The sequence below is a fragment of the Diospyros lotus genome, chromosome 6, assembly GCF_014633365.1.
Source record: "Diospyros lotus cultivar Yz01 chromosome 6, ASM1463336v1, whole genome shotgun sequence".
Classification (NCBI taxonomy): Eukaryota; Viridiplantae; Streptophyta; class Magnoliopsida; order Ericales; family Ebenaceae; genus Diospyros; species Diospyros lotus.
Window position 1 is genome coordinate 4251210 of NC_068343.1, and position 19038 is coordinate 4270247.

A 19038-nucleotide genomic window follows, 5' to 3' on the forward strand; every position below is an offset into this window, starting at 1 on the left:
TCGCCACAAGCTTTGCCGCTAGGTTCGCCACAAGGATTCGGTCCTGTTAATACTGAGAAAATAGGTTAGAAGGCTCGCGGGAATCTTCCCCGCGAAGGCCCTCCGATGCCAAAGTCAGTACCGAATCCCAATGAATATTCACTAAAAAATAGTCAAAGTATATTCAAAGTGATAAGATTTACCGAAGTTGGAGGTCCCCATTAATGTCATGTAGCTGGGTATTTATAGGGCACGATTTTCAAGGGTGGTTGGTGTTGACACGTGGCGTTTGCTCAATGGGGACAACTTCAACGAAGAAGAGGGATCACCACGAACCCGCCGCGAGGCAACTTGCGGCAAGGTGCCGCGAGGTTGGCCCTTGCGGCCAGCCAATCAAGTGGCTGCAAGGCTTCAGCCTTGCAGCCAATGATTTTGGGGCCGCAAGGCTTTGAGCCTTGCGGCCAATCACTACGGGGGCCGCGGCCCTCGCGGTATGCAGCCGCGAGGCTGCCGCTTGTGAGCAGCCGCAAGGCTGGCCTCGCGGCTAGCCCATGTCGCGAGGCCCATCCTTGCGGCAGGCTGCTACAAGGCTGGTCTTGCGACTGGCGGCAATTTGTCGCCAGCTTTTTTCTTTTTTTTTTTTTTTTTTTTGATTTTCTTTTTATTTTTTCTATGGCACAACACCACTTAATGTCATCTCCTTCTTCATTGATCCTTCTCATTTTTTTTCTTTGTTGATGGCCATTGATTGGGGGGAGGGGGATTACGATGGTTAACCTAAAAGAAATCGTTCACCACTATTGGCGATCCATTTCTGCTTTGCAAAAAATTTGGCAATCGAAAATGACAACGGCGAGCGCACAAATTGGGGTTGGTTCGCCAAATTTGGAGACTTAGGGGCTGCTAGAGTCAGCCTAATGCTTAGGTACCCGTTAACAATTTTCCTCTTCCTGCAAGTTTCATATAAATTGTCAAAGTGGGGCCCGCCAACGATTTGATTTATGGGTGATTAAATTTTTTAATTAAAATATCAAACTTGAATCTAATTATAATAACGACACATTAAATAAATAAATTGATGCCCACTAAAAACTTTAAAGATTCTATATTTAACCTACACTAAAATTTACAATTAGTAATCTAAAAAGGACATTAAATCAATCAAAGCAAGAACAATTACTGCACATATATATATATATATATATGTACATGAGTTTAGGGTCTTTTCGGGCATTTCAGTCAGTTTATCTCCAAAACTGGTTTTGAGTATATATATATATATTTGATTTGGGTGACTAAAAATCATCATCTATATATATATATATAATAATAAAAAGAATTTGTGGTTTGAAATGGAGCAATAAATCTGCAGCCCGTGCGAGGAGGATGCCAATCGTGACACGCCGCCCCCTATTGATAGATAGAAATTGATGATTTCTAGATTATACGAATGACGCAAAGGCTTTCGCCCATGATCCATTCCATGGCTATCTTTTTGTCCATATTTTTTTTATTAATGGCGGTCTGAATTGTTTGACTAAGATATGGAAAGTAGGGTGCGCATTTGTAATCATTAAACACAACTCAAAAGTTATAAAGGTTTAGTTTAAATGACTTAAAGTTAAGTAATGCTAGTGATTGGCTACTTCTTAAGTAGACACCTACTTCACGTGACATCTCGTAATTTATATACAGTTTAGTCAAATAAAAAAACACATAATCATATCATATCATAGCAACTTTAACCCGCAAATACAATAACACCAAAGTTTAATTAATAATTTAAATTGAATAGATATAGATAATATTCAATGATAAATATGTGTTATTAGGAAGGGAAAAGGACTAGCAAAGAAGGCTTAAAAGTCAAATTAGGTACACCAAGGAAGACGATGGTTCATATCCAATCCAAGTAATAAAAGAATAAAAGATTAGATAAATAAGCACAAATATGTGTGCCGTATTAATTTTGATTTAATCAGTGGCTGAATAATTGGATTGTTGTCTTAATTTGGCTTTATATTCTTCTAATCAAATTAAACAATATTAAATTAATAAAAGAATTAAGATCTCGCTTTCAGGGTTCTCGGGTCAGGTTGGGGGTTGCCAACCTGCCATTGATAATTGCTTCTCCTCCATGTTCAAAGCTCTATCTATGTATCTGATATATATTATATTCCACTGAATCAATTTATTCTTTCGGCTCTTAACCTGCTACTACTGCCTATTTTCATTTCTTCCTCCCTGTCCATTGACATGTTCCCTTTGACCCCGGGACAGGCCGCCATTGTTGAATTGGTAGCCAGATTCACAATCCTCTGTTCTCTGTTCTAAACACCTCTCTCTCTCTCTCTCTCTCTCTCTCCCTCTCGTAAGCTAAAATAAAATTTGTCAATTCACTGGTAGCCGCGCAGTTGCCAGCTTCGTCAGGATGTTTCCATCCGAGGAGTTCTCCTCCTTCTCTTATTCCCTGGAAGCCTCGGATTCAGAGCGGCATGTCCCGTCCGACGACATGCCGCGCCGCTTTTCACTGGCCGAGCTTCGAAACGCCACCAACAACTTCGACGATTCTCTGGTCGTCGGAGAAGGTGGGTTCGGCAAAGTCTACAAAGGGTTCATCGACTATGGCGGCACCACGGTGGCCATCAAGCGCTCCAACGCCAAGTCCGTGCAGGGTTCGGGAGAGTTCTGGGCGGAGATCATGACCCTTTCCAAGCTCCGCCACCCCCATCTTGTCGCTTTGATTGGCTACTGCGACGAGTCAGAGGAGATGATGCTTGTTTACGAGTACATGGCTAATGGGACTCTGGCCGATCATCTCTATCGAGGAGGGAAAGGTAATAACTATATTTATCCTTTGAACTGGGAACAGAGGCTGAAGATTTGCATCGGAGCTGCCCGCGGATTGGATTGCCTTCACTCTACCGAGAACAGCGTGATTCACAGGGACGTGAAGACGACAAACATTCTGGTGGACGCGGATTGGGTGGCTAAGATTTCGGATTTTGGGTTGTCCAAAATGTGCGCCACGAACCAGGCACATACCTATGTCACAACTGACATCAAAGGCACATTCGGTTACTTGGATCCCCAATATTTCTTCACTCGGAGGCTAACGAAGAAGACGGACGTGTACGCCTTTGGCGTGGTTTTGCTTGAAGTGTTATGCGCGAGGCCGCCGGTGGAGAGAGTTGAGGGGGACCAGTTCCGTAGCCTCTCGGACTGGGCTCGACAGTGCTTCAGAAAAGGGACGTTTGATCAGATCATTGATCCATCTTTAAGGGGGCAGATATCGGCATCTTCTCTGAAGTTGTTTACGGATGTGGCTATCAGGTGCTTGCATAAATGCGCTAGAGAGAGGCCCACGATGGCTAAAGTCTCCGAAAGCCTTGATCTCGTGCTTGCGCTACAAATGCGCCAACCGAAGGCCATAATCAGCAACTGTGTGTCAAATCTTTCCAGCCTTGTAATCAAAGGACTAGGGATTGATTTGGGTCGACGGATTTGGGAACGATATTACTCTAAAGACGGGCCGTCGTTCCGATTGTGGAGAGATCCAGTGCTTGCTAGCAGTGCCATCAGACAATACCGTCGTTTCACGTTGGCAGAGATTCGAGCGTCGACAAACAATTTCCACGAGCATCTTGTGGTCGGTAGCTATGGCCATTCCAAAGTTTACAGGGCTTATATGGATGGCGGAAATGTTGAGGTTGCGATCAGAAGGTGGAAATACGACGCATCAAACGAGGCGAAGCTGGACCAACTCAAGACTGAAATCCACGTCCAGTCCCATCTCCGTCATCTCAACATCGTTCCTTTGATCGGATACTGCAAAGACAAGCGCGAGACAATTCTCGTGTATGAGTTCTTGGTCAATCGCTCGCTCTACCATTGTCTCTACGAAAACAAAAGAGCTCCACCTCTTTCATGGGAGAGGCGTCTACAAGTCTGCATCGACGCTGCCCGGGGCCTGCAATATCTCCACGCCGGTAATAGGCTGAGAATAATCCACCACAACCTTAAATCCTCCCATATAATCCTGGACGAGAGATGGGTCGCCAAGATTTCGAGTCTCGAGTTCGCCAAAGTGCTTCCCGACAATGAATCAAGCGCAATCTGCACAACGCTTCTTGGGGACAACATCGATTACATGGATCCAGAATATCTGGCAAGTGCAAAATTAACTACAAAATCCGATGTTTACTCGTTTGGTGTCATCTTACTGGAGCTATTGTGCTGTCGTAAGCCGGTGATCCCTTCCGAGGACGAGGATGAGGTGAATCTAGTCCGATGGTTCAAAACCAACATGAAAAATGGTACCGTCGACCGAATCATCGACCCATATCTGGTTGGCAAAATAGCTCCAGGGTGTTTGGAAGAATACGCCAATCTTGCGGCGCGTTGCGTGCAGGATAAAGGGATTGAGCGTCCGACGATGGACGACGTCCTGGGCAGCCTCTGGTGCGCGCGGCAGCTGCAGGAGAGTTGGCGAAATCTGAACCAACCTAGCGATAAATTGATTGCGGATGAGATGCTCTCTTGCAGCATCACGAGCAGTAGCCAGGGGATGATCAGTTGCACGAGTTTGGACAACACTGATTACCTTTCTGGGAATCTTGCAAGATAGGATCTTCATGCTGGAGTGAGTAAAGAATTCCATTAAGAGTGCAGTGAAGCTGAAGCTACTTCTTATTAGTTTGATTGATCCCTCTCTTATCTTTATCTTTCATTTACTCTTCTTGCAGTAGAAAATTTTGGAAGTACAATCCTAAACCCAGAAGTGCTCAACCTCGTCTTCTTCAATCCCTTTACGTACATACATATCAATGTATTGTTAATATTCTTCTTCTTCTTCTTCTTTTTTTTGCCTGAAGTTATTATGTATATTTCTTTCTTTTTGTTAGTGATGTACTTTGAAGTTTGATCAATCTTTTGCATTTTGGAGTTGTCCTGTACGTAGCATTTGATCATCTTTCAGATCTGGTTAGCTGAATTTGATCGAGATTGCCATTGGAATTGGAAATTGTGTCGCTGCTCTCTGCTTTAATTGGTGGTCTGGTCTCTACCGTGCATACAGCTATTAAGTTGGGTCCGTCGTCATTCTCAATGCGTACAGCTATGTTGATGTTGTTACTCTTTGTATACCTTTTGATTTAAACATTTAAAGAATCTTCTTTCTTGTCCTTGTCCTTGTCAAGAGGTGAATCGCACAATCGAAGCGCCTTCACACTCGGTTTAGTAGAATGTGGGGGTTAATTATGGTGATTCAGTCGGACACATTGGTTAGACCAATATTCACTGCGCACAAGGAGTTCCTCTCATTTTGAAAAATTGCTCCCATATTGCTGTTGGCAAGACTCGATTCTTGGTCATTGTTTCAAACTTTACCTTGGAGACACTTTGTGCCCCCGGTCCACAGGGACGGATCTATGTGTGATCTGCCCTGGGCTGAAGCCCAGGCAACCCACAACCAAAATAAAATTTGTAGAGTAAATTTTTTAATTATTTAGTATTAGCCCAGCCTAAAATCAGCCCAGCCCACCCTAATTTTTTCCAGCCGACCCGTTTGCCTGCAAGCCACGCCTCGCTCGACCTCTTTTCTCCTTCTTCTCTCGTTCTCGCTCTCGCTCACAGCTCACCCTCGCTGCCTCTCGCTCTCTGCCTCCTCTCCTCTTGTTCGTTCGCACGTGCTTGCCCTCGCTCTCCGCCTCTCTTGCTCTCACTCGCCCTCGCTCGCTGCCTCTCGCCCTCGCTCTCTACCTCTTTTGCTCTCGCTCGCCCTCTGGCTCTCGCTGCCTTTCTCTTACTCTCGCTCGCCCTCCGGCTCTCGCTGCCTTTCTCTTGCTCTCGCTCGCCCTCGCTGTCTGCCTTTCTTGCTATCGCTCGCCCTCGCTCGCTGCCTCTTTTGCTCTCGCTCGCCCTCCGGCTCTCGTTGCCTTTCTCTCGCGCTCTCCCTCACTGCCTCTCGCCCTCGCTCTCTGCCCGATTGCCTATCTCTTGCTTTCGCTCGCCCTCGCCCCCATGCTCGGTCGGCCAGTCGGCTTCGCCCTCTTGCTCTGCCTCTGATTCAGGTCTTCGTTTTACCCCCCCAAGCTTCCAGATTTGCTTCATTCGAGCCCAGCTACCCAGGTATGTTTTCTATTCTTTCAGTTGTTTGATTCTCTCGATTGATAGCTAAATGTAGATAGTTTTTTTATTTTTCGCCCATTTTTTTTTTCTTGTTTATGCTTGGTTTGTTGTTGAAATCACTGCCTTTTTTCAAGTTTTAAGTAAGTAATTTTCTGCTAATTTTGTGTCTGCTTACCTATTTGACTACTACATTTAGTTAGGATCTTAGAAATTGGCTTGGCTGGAAATCTGAAATTTGTTATTGGAAGTCTAAAATTTGTTATTGTGAATCTGTTAATGAATATTTGAATCGACCATACTTTTGCCTTCTCTTGTTTAAACTCTAGAAATACAGTTGTTGTATTAGACTTTCATTTGTCTCAAATTTTGAATTAAATATTTTAATTGTTAGATTATTAAATTATGTTATTTTTTGTTTGTGTATCCTTAGAATTTAGAATGAAACAATAAGAAAGGAAAAATATTATTATCTTTTTTCAGAAAGAGAGATGATCACACTAGTAAAAATATTTTAATTCATAGTGAGCAAAATCAATTTAACATAAGTTTAATAAATTTTTTGTTTTAAAATCTCGTCGAACACAAGTTTAATGTTGTATTGATTTTTTGATTACATAAAAATTTTATTATATTAATTTTTTAAATTTCAGCCCCTTAATCTAAATTCCTGGATCCGCCCCTGCCGGTCCATGTGGGCTAAAGAATCTTCTTTCTTAATACGAGGCATGGCATGGCATGATACTATTATTAGTCTCTCTATTACGGTTATAGATTTTACAATTGCCACATAACAAAGTCTCCGCTACCGCTAATTATGTTTTTACTATCCCAAGCCAAATTTATTATTCATTGCACCATTATTTATCCTTCGGCATCTTTCAAGCTGTCGCCACTAAATAAACAGTCTTTTAAAATCCCTTTTGGGTAGCTAATAAAGTCTGAAAAGTATTTTAATATTTTTATTATTTGTTAATTTTTTTAAAATGCAATAAGAATTGCACTGAAATAAGAATTTTTTATCAAAATATTTCAATTTTTAAATTCATTTAAAACTGTTTGTTAGCATCCCTCACAAATTTATGATTAAAATTAATTACACAACTATTTGTGACCCAACTGGTAAATTAAATTTTTTTTCTAGAATAAATCTTCTACTCTATTATAATAATGTAACAAAATAAGCAATGAGCAATTAAAATCGACACAAAAAATATCAACACATAATACTTAATAATAATATTTAATTTTTATTTAAATTAATAAAAATTAATAGATAATACTCATTTGTTGTAACAAATTAGTTATAACAGAAGCTTTGTACAGCGGAGGTGAACCAGGCCGAGGCGAAAGCGATGACTGAAGGTGAAGTAGGTTGCAGCGGATGCAATGGCAGTTGCGGACGATGCAGAAACCAAGAAGATGAACAGGAAAGAAGACTTTACCTTGCACCATTTCTAAGGTTGCTTCCATTGAAGCATGAAAAGAAAACATAATGGAAGAAAAGGAAAGAAGATGAATAAGATAAGATTGTATTAAAATGAGATTATAATATTTTTCAGACTAAGATGCAGAATGATAAAGATAAAGTTAGAGAACGTTTTAAGTTAATAAATTATGTTAAATATACATATAAATCTCATTAAGCTCTCATTTTTGTCATTTTATTCTTCTTCTATTATGAGTATTTCTCGAACTACTCCTTATGGACTGCACTCAACCCAGGGGGACGGCCCAAATCACCTTAAGTCTAGTAGACTCAAGCCAAACTCATTAGAACAAGGTTATACATCGCTAAAATTCGAGTTCAGGTCGTGGAACCAAGCGAGCTCTCAACAAGGCTTTCAATGAGCTCTTAGCAATATACCCAACGAGCTTTTAGCGATACTTCTAACTTGCTGGCTTGATCGTACAGTTCGTCGGTCGAACTACAGCTCGTATAACAACAAGAATGCAGAACAACCGGAGAAAGAAACCCACCCACTTTATGTGAGGAAAATCGGATCCATGGTAATACTGAGTCCACTCCCGATTTTATGGAACTGATAAGAAAATCTTATCCCCATAATATTATCTACTCACTTTTATATTTTATATAACTATAAACGCTCCTCACTGTAAATAAAGATAAAAAATACTATTATAAAAATAGAAGAACAACAAGAATAACATACTGTTACTTTGTCAGAATGTTTAGAGGACAGTCGTGGAGTAAGTATCATTTTGGCCAAACCACGTAAAATTTCTCTATCTTTGTTTTTACTTAGTCTTTCCTCCTTACATTTAGATTTATTTTTTCATTGTGGACCTACGAATCACGGTCGACTAATTTTGAACGTCAACATCTTCTATTGGTGAAGCTCACATAGAAAACAAAATTTAAAACCTCCAAAGGTAATAAATCATAGATTCGTCCAGTTTGTTTGTTAAATTTTTTGAAATATATTAAAGACATATAGGTTTTTGTTTTTTTTTTTTTTTGTTTTTGTGTAAGGTTTAAGATAAATTTATCGAAAGGGAGATAAATAAATTTATTTAAATAATTTTAAATAAGAAGTCACCTAAATTGTATTTTTTAAAAATTATTAAATAAATTTAATAAATATTATGAAAAAAAATATATAGAAAGAAAAGATTACTGATGCCCAGTACAAGGCGGGCATTGGGCGGCTGTGCTGCTGTTGTGGCTCTTTTGAGGCTCTCCGGTCTCCAGTCACCAAATAGATTATTAATTTTTGTTGCAAAACATTAGGTTGATGACAAGATTAGGGCCTCTGTCTTGTAACTTTGTAATCTATTATAATCAAATATATTCTTTTGAGTATTTGTTAATAATAGAGACAAAATATTATTAATAACGAAATATAGATTAATGCCAAAACCAAATCAATGATTGGAGGTTCTGAAGATGCCTCAATGCGCAGGAACAAAATGAACCCCCACTAATACGATATGGATGGATCTGAATCAAATCTATAGTATATAGAATGCCCATGCGAACTGCCAATAACTTGCTAGTTTAGTAGTCAATAAAAGTTGACTAGGTGCTAATTTAAGAGATATGGGATCCTTCTTCTTCTTCATCTTCTTTTTCTTTTTCTCTTCCTCACTCTCTTTATTATTAATAAAATAGAATACTTTTAAAGGGGCTTGCAAGAAAAAAAAAATAAAAAAAATTAAAGGAGACTCCTCAACTCTTCATTTAGTATTGTTTCAAATAGCATTATCGTCGAGTGTGGGATTTCTCCAAAATCGCAAAGACAATCCACTGTTAAAACAATAGTGTTCCCACCCATATGTTGGAAAATTCAGAGAATCAATAACAATGATAGAAGAGATAAATGAGATAAAAACAGAATCTATTTCACTTGAATAATTCACAAAGAATTATAACCATAATTCTTACAAAAAACTCTCAAACACTCTCTCTCTTTAGATCCTCTCAATCCTCTTGAACTAGGATTTATCCTCTAACATGGGATATGATCCTCTAACCAGTGATCTACCTCTAACGATTCCTCTTAAATTGGGAATGTTAATCCTTTTACTAGGGATCTTAAATACATGAAGAGAGCATGGGTATTCAAAGGAGAATGGAAAGCAAGCAAGTTAACAATTGTTAGGCACCTTGCCTAACTCCCTAACAAGCCAAGATTGCCAAACTCCATGATATGCCAAAACAACCTAACTTCCTGCCAAACCCACTCCCATGTTCACATATGTGGTTTGACTTCTACAATTCTCCCCCTCAAGTCACATCTGGAACAATTGTTGTCTGACAAGCATCCCGGCTATGTCTCTGCATAACTCTAGCTTTGTCGGCTGGATTCTCCTCCGTATGGATTTTAACTAGTTTCAACAGTTATTGATCAATCACTTCGCATATCCAATGATAGCGAATACTAATGTGCTTTGTACGAACAACTCCCCCGTACCAAAGACATGTTTTCGGCGTACCTTTCAAGTATCCAAGAATCCATCTACGTACCTTTCAAGTACCCGAGAATCCATTTGACTGTCTCCCAATGTTCCTTTCCAGGTTTAGAGAGAAACGACTCACTGAATCTACTGCGTGAGTAATATCTAGTCTGATACATATCATTGCCTTGGTACTTGCTTCAGACCATACAATCTCTTCTTTGGCTTGCAAATGAGATTCTTACCTGAGAGCTCAAATCCTTCTGGTTCCCCATCTTTAGTAAGCAGAGTATACTCAGATTCTGGATATCTTATCGACGGAATCCGACCTTGTTCTGATCTATGAACTTCTTGGTTGGGAGATTCACCATCATCTAATCCTTGTGATGGTCCATCAGCTTCTGGTGGAGGGGGTTGTGGCCCCCCTTGCTCAACACTCTCTGCTTCTTCCTTCTCTTCTGCTTCTGGCATTTCCTCAGGCACCAAACGTTATCAGTGACAAACTGTGTTGGTCCTGGTCTTAAAATGTCTTCATGGGTACTAGAATCTGCATTCTGAGACATTGTGGGCTTTTCAATGTCTTTTATCGTCTGGCTTTTATGGAACACCACATCCTTGCTTCTGATCACCCTTCTTTTCCTTTGAATCCCATAACCTGTATTGGAATTCATCTCCATAGCCTATGAAGATACATGGGGTTGTCCTTGCATCAAGCTTTTGTCTAAGCTCCTTGGATACGTGTACAAACGCTATGCAACCAAATTCTCTCAAATGAGAATATGAGTGGTTCTTACCAGACCACATCTTCTCTGGGACTTCAAAATTCAGCGCTGCTGACAGTGATCCGTTGATTAGATAGCAGGCGGTTCTGACTGCTCCTCCCCAGAATGGCTTTGACAGCTTAGCTATACTGAGCATGCTTCTAATTCTTTCTATAATGGTTTGATTCATTCTCTTGGCAACACCATTATGTTGTGGGGTACGTGGGACAGTCTTCTCATGTAGAATACCATGTCTCCTGCAGTAGGCATCAAACTCCTTGAAAGTGTATTCGCCTCCATTATCTGTTCAGAGACACTTCATTTTTTTTCATGTTTCACGCTTTACCATGGTATGAAACAATTTAAAGTAATCAAATACTTGGTCCTTCGTCTTGATGAAATACACCCACACTTTCTATGAAGCATCATTAATGAATGTCAGAAAATACTTGTTTCCATCTAATGATTTAGTCTCTCGGGGATCGCAACCATCAGATTGTACCAGACTGAACAACTTTGATCTCCTTGTTAAGGAGTAATTGAAAGAGACTCTATGTTGTTTGCTAAATAAACAGTGACTGCAAGGATCTAGATCTGTACCTTTGGCAACAGTAATAAGCTTCTTCTTTTTCAGGGTTGACCAATTTTTCTCACTCATGTGGCCAAGTCTCTAGTGCCACAAAATTCGAGAAGCCTCTTTTTCAACTATGTTGAGGTTGTCTGTACATATCTTCACATGAGTCTTGTACAATGTGCCACAAATATGTCATCGGGTGACTACCATAGCACCTCTTATCAACTTCCATGTGCCATTACTAAATTGATTACCATAGCCCTATTTGTCAAGAGCTATTCCAGAAAGTAGATTTAGCTGAAGATCTGGCATATGTCTGACATCCTTCAAGATGATTGTGCTCCCGATGCTGGTTCGTATATGAACGTCACCAATTCCAACGATCTCAGAAGAACTAGAATTTTCCATCTTTACTGTTCCAAAATCACATATTTTGTATGTTGTGAAGAAATCTCTGTGGGGAGTCACGTGGTAAGATGTTGCAGTATCTACCACCCATTTTGTGTCTTCTCTTGAGATGTGAAGGCATGTCTCATCATTGATGGAGTAGTAAGCTACCTCTCCATAGATAGTGACTAGTGTTTCTCCATCCTTGTTCTTCGGCTCAAAACTGCCTTGACCCTGCTCTCTTAGCAATTTTCGACAGTTTTTCTTCAAATGGCCCTTAATACCACAATGGTAGCACTTATATGTTGGCTTTCCTCAATCTGTGGATCTGCCCCTACTCTTGCTCTTTCCTCTCCACTCGCTTAGACTACTTCTCTCTTGTTTCTCTCGGTTCTCTATTACAAAGGCATCAGTCTGGTTCGTGCTCATGTCTTTTCTTTTAGCCTCTTCATTGAACAGGGTATCTTTCACCATTGTCATGGTAAGTTTTCCCTCTAGGGCAGAATTGCTAAGAGAGACTACTAGAGTCTTCCAACTGCCAAGAATAGAACTGAGAAGTAAGAGTACTTGTGTTTCATCCCCAAGCGACATCTCTACAGACGACAACTGGTTTACCAAGCTCTAGAACTCACTAGTGTGCTTGGCAACTGAAGTTCTATTTTTCAACTTCAGATTGACTAATCACCTCATCAACAGGGCTTTATTTCGAGCGGTCTTGGCCTGGTACATCTTTTCTAGCTTCATCTAGAGGGCATGTGCGTCTGTCTCTTGTGCAACATGGTGGAAGACACTATAATCAATCCATTGCCGGATCTGACTTATAGTTTTCCTATTTATTTTCTTCCACTATGCTTCTTTGGAAGGATCAGGGTTAGCACCTAATAATTCCAAGGGATCGTACAAATCTCTACAACTAAGAAGATATTCCATCCAAGATCTCCATAGTGTGTAGTTGGTGGACATGAGCTTTATCATGGCTCCTGATAATGTTTTTTCCTCCATTTTCAATAATTTGATCAAAATCGAAGTTGAATATTCCAAAACGGAGTGCATTGTTGTCTCCGGAAGGGTCGAAAATGGTTGATTTGACTCTTACGAGGTCAAATTCTAATTTGTGAAAAAATCAGGGCTTAAACATAATTTCTGAAAATTCAGGGGCTAAAGTGAAATTTCAAAAAGTTTAGGGTCAAACTATAATTTCAGAAAATTTCAAGAACCAACTTGCAATTTTGCCAAAGTCATATGCTGACATGGCAAACTAACTAACGTGGGCAGACTGGCTGACGTGGCGAACGACGTGGTAGCTGACGTGGTCGTCTTCAACCTCCACCGCGCGTGTGGCGTTTGGTGAGAGTGGGCTTCACACGCCGAACTTTAGGCAGCCTGTGGGGGTGCGTGCGGTCTCCTCTTGGCTTGAGAAAAAATGCAGTATGCTCGTCTTGGCACTAGGAATCTTTTGGTATGATCAAAATACCATTTCGATGATTTTGAAAAATCGAGTTTTAAGAACAGAGGCTCTGTTCTTCAGATTCCTATCTCCAGCACTCAACCTGATGCTCTGATACCACTTGTTGGGAAATCCAGAGAATCAATAACAATGATGGAAGAGATAAATGAGAGAAAAACAGAATCTATTTCACTTGAATAATTCACAAAGAATTACAACAAGAATTCTTACAAAAAACTCTCAAACACACTCTCTGTCTCTAGATCCTTTCAATCCTCTTGAACTAGGATTTATCCTCTAACATGGGATATGATCCTCTAACCAGGGATCTACCTCTAACGATTCCTCTTAAACTGGGAATGTTAATCCTCTTACTAGGGATCTTAAATACATGAAGAGAGCATAGGTATTTATAAGAGAATGGAAAGCAAGCAAGTTAACAATGGTTAGGCACCTTGCCTAACTCCCTAACAAGCCAAGATTGTCAAACTCCCTGATATGCCAAAACAACCCAACTTCCTGCCAAACCCACTGCCATGTTCAAACACATGTGGCTTGACTTCTGCACCATATCCAAATCCAAGACTAACCCCAAGTCCTTTAATTACCTTTGAGAAATAGTTGGTGGTTATTGCCTTTGGTTGACGTGTTTGTAATGCTAATGCAAGCTTGAGCCAATTGAGCCATCTCAGGTCTCTCTTTCGGACACTTATGTAAGCATTTGACTGCAAGATCGACAAATAATTTTAGTTCTTGTTTGATTGAGGGATGGAAAGTGAGGTAAAATTTTAATATTATGGAATTTTAATTCTCACCCACCCTTAGTAATTCTAATTCCTTGATTTCAAGAAAAAATTTTACTTTTTAAACTAAGATGGAGTTCAAATTTCATGAAAAAAAAAAAAGTCGTTTGATGAAATTTCCTAAAATTTAGATGTAAAATGAATTTCATTCTCATTTTTTACTCCTATCAAACGCATCTTAGAGAAGATGGTGATATTCAAGGCTAACGCGGTGGTGGGGGTGGGTGTGTGGGTCCCAACCCCTCGTCCCGCCCCCAAAATTGTTCGTAGGGGTGTTCAAAAAAATCGGTGCACCGCAGAAACCGGCCAAACCGAACCGAACCAAACCGAATCGATCGATTTTTTTTTTTTTTGGTGGTCGAAAACAGTTTGGATTCTGTCCAAACTGTGCGGTTTGTGGTTTGGACAATTGGTGGTTCGATTTTAAACCAAACCGCCCAAGAAAATAATAAAAAAAAAATTATAAAAAAATTATTATTATAAAAATCTAATAATTGACCGCCCATCCTATTTATTTTTTACATTATTTTGTCTTTATTTTTCGCTCCTATTTATTTACATTTAATTGTCTTTATTTACCAATATTTGTGTCTTTATTTATCATTTTTAAATATTTTTTTTAGTGATTTTAAGTAGCATTTCAAATCACGGTAAATCGCACCAAACCAGACCTGGGGCTGAACCCTAAATTAGATCGTGGTCTGGTTTAGTTGAAAAACTACACTAACGGTTTGGCGTGCTGAAAATGATTCAAACTAGCCAAACTGCACCGCGAACACCCCTAATTGTTCGCGTCTGACAAATTTTGGTGCAAGCAGCATAAAATTTTGGTGCGAGCAGCATAAAATTTTTTCGGTGATATTTCCCCTCTTATACAGGGGTTGATGATCTGATCAAACTTTCTCTTCTTGATGCATTGCTGGGCCCATTCGGAAAGACTGCGAAATTGCTCCTCCTCGACTCTTTCCACAGGTGGTCTAGCACATAATGCTTCAAGCACTACCACACCAAAGGCATAGACGTCTGACTTCTTGTTAGCCTAAGAGTGAAGAAATACTCTGGATCAACATAACCAAATGTTCCCTCAATATCGGTGGAAATATGGATTTGTGTATGGGTTGTGGTGCACATCTTGGAGAACCCAAAATCCGAAATCTTAGCTTACCCAATTCTCGTCCAACAGAATGTTTGTGGTCTTCATGTCCCTATGGATCACACTCTGCTTGCTGTCCGAGTGAGGATAATCCAATCCGCGTGCAGCTCCGATACAAATCTTCAGCCTCTGCTCCTAATTCAAAGGATGATAAATGTAGTCATTACTACCCTGTTGTTTTCGGTAGAGATGATCGTCGAGTGTTCAATTGGCCATGTACTCGTAGACGAGTATCATCTCCTGGCACTCATCACAGTAGTGACAATATGTCCATGGCGAAGCTTGGAAAGCGTCATGATCTCTGCCCAAAACTCTCCTGCACCCTGCACAGACTTGGCATTCAATCGCTCCAACAGTTGACTCCTTTCATCCTCCATCGGTTCCAAAACGGATGGCTGTTCGTCCTTAAGGTTTCTTTTAATAATGGATAATCTTTCATCACGTTGGAAACTATTGGAGAATCTTAAGATTCTTAGGATCATTGACATGGTTTATACCGAGTAGCAAGTACACCAACAATGCAAACGTTTGCAAAAGCCAACTTGATACTTCCAATGTTCCATGATTTGTAGTAGTACTGCTAAATGGCAAAACGCAGATTATGATCCTAAAACTTTTTTGAGTTTATTGGTGGAAATTTGTCCATTTTGAAAAGAATTGAAACCCGCAAGAATTGTCTCTCTTGTAGGGTGTCCGATAAAAACACCAAATGCAGGTTTCCGGCACAATAGTTAAACTGATCCGACAACCTCAATGAGATAATTCAATGTAATCTAATTGGATTGACTGGATGACCATTCGAATATTTTAGGGCTAATCTACACTACCCGCAACTGACAACTTATTTAATACCCTCAAAATTGGAATTGCCGAGTGTAATAAAACTAGATGGTTTACATTTCAATCTCATGTATATGCATTTGATAGTTAATTTACTAAGAAAATCTTAAATATATTATTTGGTTCCAAGAATTAATTTCAAGTACCACTTTTGGATGAGAATTGAGCCATACATGCCGTTGCAACTTTTGATTTAGAAATCACTTCAATCTAAATAACAACACAAACAACAGACATTGCATAGATGACTGGAAAACAGAGTCGTCCCCTGCCCTTTGTCAACACATCTTCCATAGTCTCCTCTGCAACTGTAGTACAGTTCGAACTCTACGATTTCGTGGTCTCCTCTGCAACTGTAGTACAGTTCGGAGGTCAGCCAACACATCTTCCATAGTCGGTCGTTCCCTCGCTTGTTCCTCGAGGCATTTTCTTGCAATCTCGACATATTTAGTCAAACATTCTGGTGCTATTTCGTCAAGTAGACGTGGATCAATGATCTTATTAATGGTACCCTTTTCAATATTAATCTTGAACCAACAGACCAGGTTCACTTGATCCTCATCTACTGAAAAAACCATTGGCTTCCTCCCACTTAGTACTTCTAGCAAGATGACTCCGAACGAGTAGGCATCGGATTTTACGGATGATCTTCCATGTATTAAGTACTCCGGAGCCAAGTATTCGATCTCTCCGCTGATAGAAATTGTGATTGAACTTTGTTGGTGATGTAATACCTCGTGAGACTCAAAACCAGAAACTTTGGCAACCCAATTCTTATCTAACAGAATTCTGGTGGGGTTGAGTCCATTGTGAACGATTGTGTGCATGGTACCGGCATGGAGGTATTGTAGTCCACGTGCAGCATCAATGCAGGTCTCAAGACGTTTCTCCCATGAAAAAGGATCCTTACCACTGGCTTCATAGAGATGATCAGATAGAGATCCATTGGCCATGAATTCGTAAACTAGGATTGCTTCATTCCTTTCATCGCAGTACCCAATTAAAGAAACAATGTGGAGGGAGCTGAGTTTGGTTAGCAACTTGATCTCACTAACAAATTCTTTCCTACATGTGACATCTTTCAATCGTTTAATCGCTACTTCAGTCTTCCGATCGATAACGCCTCTATACACGTAGATAGATCCAATCTTCTTGAGCAACTGATGCACATTGAAGTTATTAGTGGCTAGCCGAATCTCTTTCATTGTGAAACAACGACACAAATTGATGTCAATGCTTGCAAATCGATCCCTTTGCAACTGGTTGAGTGGCCCATTGACGTTGGGACCGAAAGATGGTATCCTTTTCCTCCACCCAACAATATAAGCTACAATGCGTGATAAGGAAGTTAGGGGCACCTTTTTTATTTTTGCTTTGCTTTGACGTATGTTGCCTTGTGATGCCAACACGAGTTGCAAGCTCTCTACCACTTCGGCCATCGTAGGCCTTTCGTTAGAATGGTTATGCAAGCATTTCTCAGCAAATTCTGCAAACACCTTGATACGACGGACCGATACTTTGTCCTTTAAGAAGGGGTCAATAATCTGATCAAGCGCTCCCCTTTTCATGCAATCCCGAGCCCATGTTGCGAGGCCGCCTTGCTCCTCATCAGGGGCCTTCACAGCCGGCCTTGCAGATAAAACTTCAAATAACACCACGCCAAAGGCATAGACGTCCGACTTCTTGGTTAGTCTGCGAGTCATGTAATACTCTGGATCCAAGTAGCCAAAGGTGCCTTTAATGTCCGTGCTAATGTGCGTTTGGCCATGGGTTGTGGCGATTTTGGACAAACCGAAATCTGAAATCTTGGCCACCCAGTTCTCGTCCAGCAAGATATTTGAGGTCTTGACATCCCTGTGTATGACCGTGTGCTCTGTATTCGTATGAAGGAAAGCCAATCCCTGAGCAGCACCAATGCAAATGTTGAGTCTCCGCTCCCAAGTAAGACGCTGGGGGATAACCGTCCCAATGTCTTTCGCTTTTCTTAGTTTGTAGAGATGATCGGCGAGTGTCCCATTGGACATGTAATCGTAAACAAGTATCATCTCGTTGGATTCGTCGCAGTAGCCATAGAGGGTGACGAGATGAGGGTGTCGGAGATTGGAGAGAGCCTTGATCTCGGACCAGAACTCTTTGGCGCCTTGCTTGGACTCGGCGTTGAGCTTCTTAATGGCAACAGTACTGGTGGGCTTGGTGGTTCCGCTGATATCAAACGCGAGCCACCCTTTGTACACCTTGCCGAACCCGCCTTTGCCGATGACCAAACTTTCGTCGAAGTCATTGGTTGCGGAACGGATCTCGGCAAGCGAAAAGCAGCGGCACAATCCCTCGGATGGGTGCTCATCATTTGCGTTTGGGTGTTCATTGATCTTGGAATTAATTGACATGTGTCTGGATTTACGTACTAGATGTTTGAAACGGAGGAATTCAGTGCTTTACGAATAAGATTTGGAGCATCAACCAAACCTTAGAATTCAGAAATCAACCAAATAGCTGATTTTGGCAAACAAAGAGGCTGTGAATTGATTATGGAGGATTGCTATTCGGGTAAACGAAGGGTGGTCGCTTGGCTTGGCTTGGTTGGAGCGTCCTTTTCCCATCCCTTTCCCCTGTAAAAACTTCCACAAGCAGGTATGCACAATGATAAATCATATTTCATTAATGACACCTGACAAGGTGATCGTCGTGACCCAAAGCTACCGGTTGAAGGCCAGGGCAAGTGAGATATTATATTGGTTATTTATTTCTTCTGATTGGTATTATATTGGATTGAGGGTTGAAGAAGTTGACTTGGAATTTCGGGCTAATTATGTTCATTCCACACTCATTGACTATTCAACGACTTGGAGGAGATCATCCTTGCCTATCCTCTTCCACTAATTAAAAAAATATTTATTTCATTTTATCTATTTCTCTTTACAAGACTAAATATTTATGTGTAAAGTATATCTATGGATATATTTTTTTTAATTTATATTTTCAAATTTATGCATATATATATATATATATATTAGAGGAGTAACTCAAGTGTAAAAAATAAAAAATTACAA

The 19038-nt window shown here is 40.4% G+C and overlaps 2 protein-coding genes and 1 pseudogene across 4 annotated transcripts; 1 reads left to right on the top strand and 2 right to left on the bottom strand.

Annotated features, from left to right (window-relative positions):
* Window positions 1-2152: 2152 nt before the first annotated feature.
* On the top strand, window positions 2153-5162 carry LOC127804621 (serine/threonine-protein kinase BSK3-like). 3 transcript variants are annotated; one of them, XR_008023699.1, is made up of 3 exons: window positions 2153-4621; window positions 4725-4807; window positions 4958-5162. XR_008023699.1 is itself a non-coding variant. In XM_052341505.1 (2 exons), exon 1 carries the CDS (start codon window positions 2411-2413, stop codon window positions 4604-4606), a length of 2196 nt encoding a protein of 731 aa, XP_052197465.1. In that variant the 5' UTR covers window positions 2153-2410; the 3' UTR covers window positions 4607-4621; window positions 4725-5162. The 3 variants fall into 3 exon arrangements, 1 of the variants encoding a protein (XP_052197465.1); XR_008023698.1 differs by having other exon boundaries at window positions 2153-4807; XM_052341505.1 differs by having other exon boundaries at window positions 4725-5162.
* Window positions 5163-14776: 9614 nt separating this feature from the next.
* Window positions 14777-15525, bottom strand: LOC127803686 (receptor-like protein kinase FERONIA; annotated as a pseudogene).
* A 595-nt stretch (window positions 15526-16120) lies between these two features.
* LOC127803237 (putative wall-associated receptor kinase-like 11) lies at window positions 16121-18688 on the bottom strand. Its single transcript, XM_052339326.1, has one exon. The coding sequence runs from the start codon at window positions 18373-18375 to the stop codon at window positions 16267-16269; it is 2109 nt and encodes a 702-aa protein (XP_052195286.1). The 5' UTR covers window positions 18376-18688; the 3' UTR covers window positions 16121-16266.
* Between the last annotated feature and the right edge of the window lie 350 nt (window positions 18689-19038).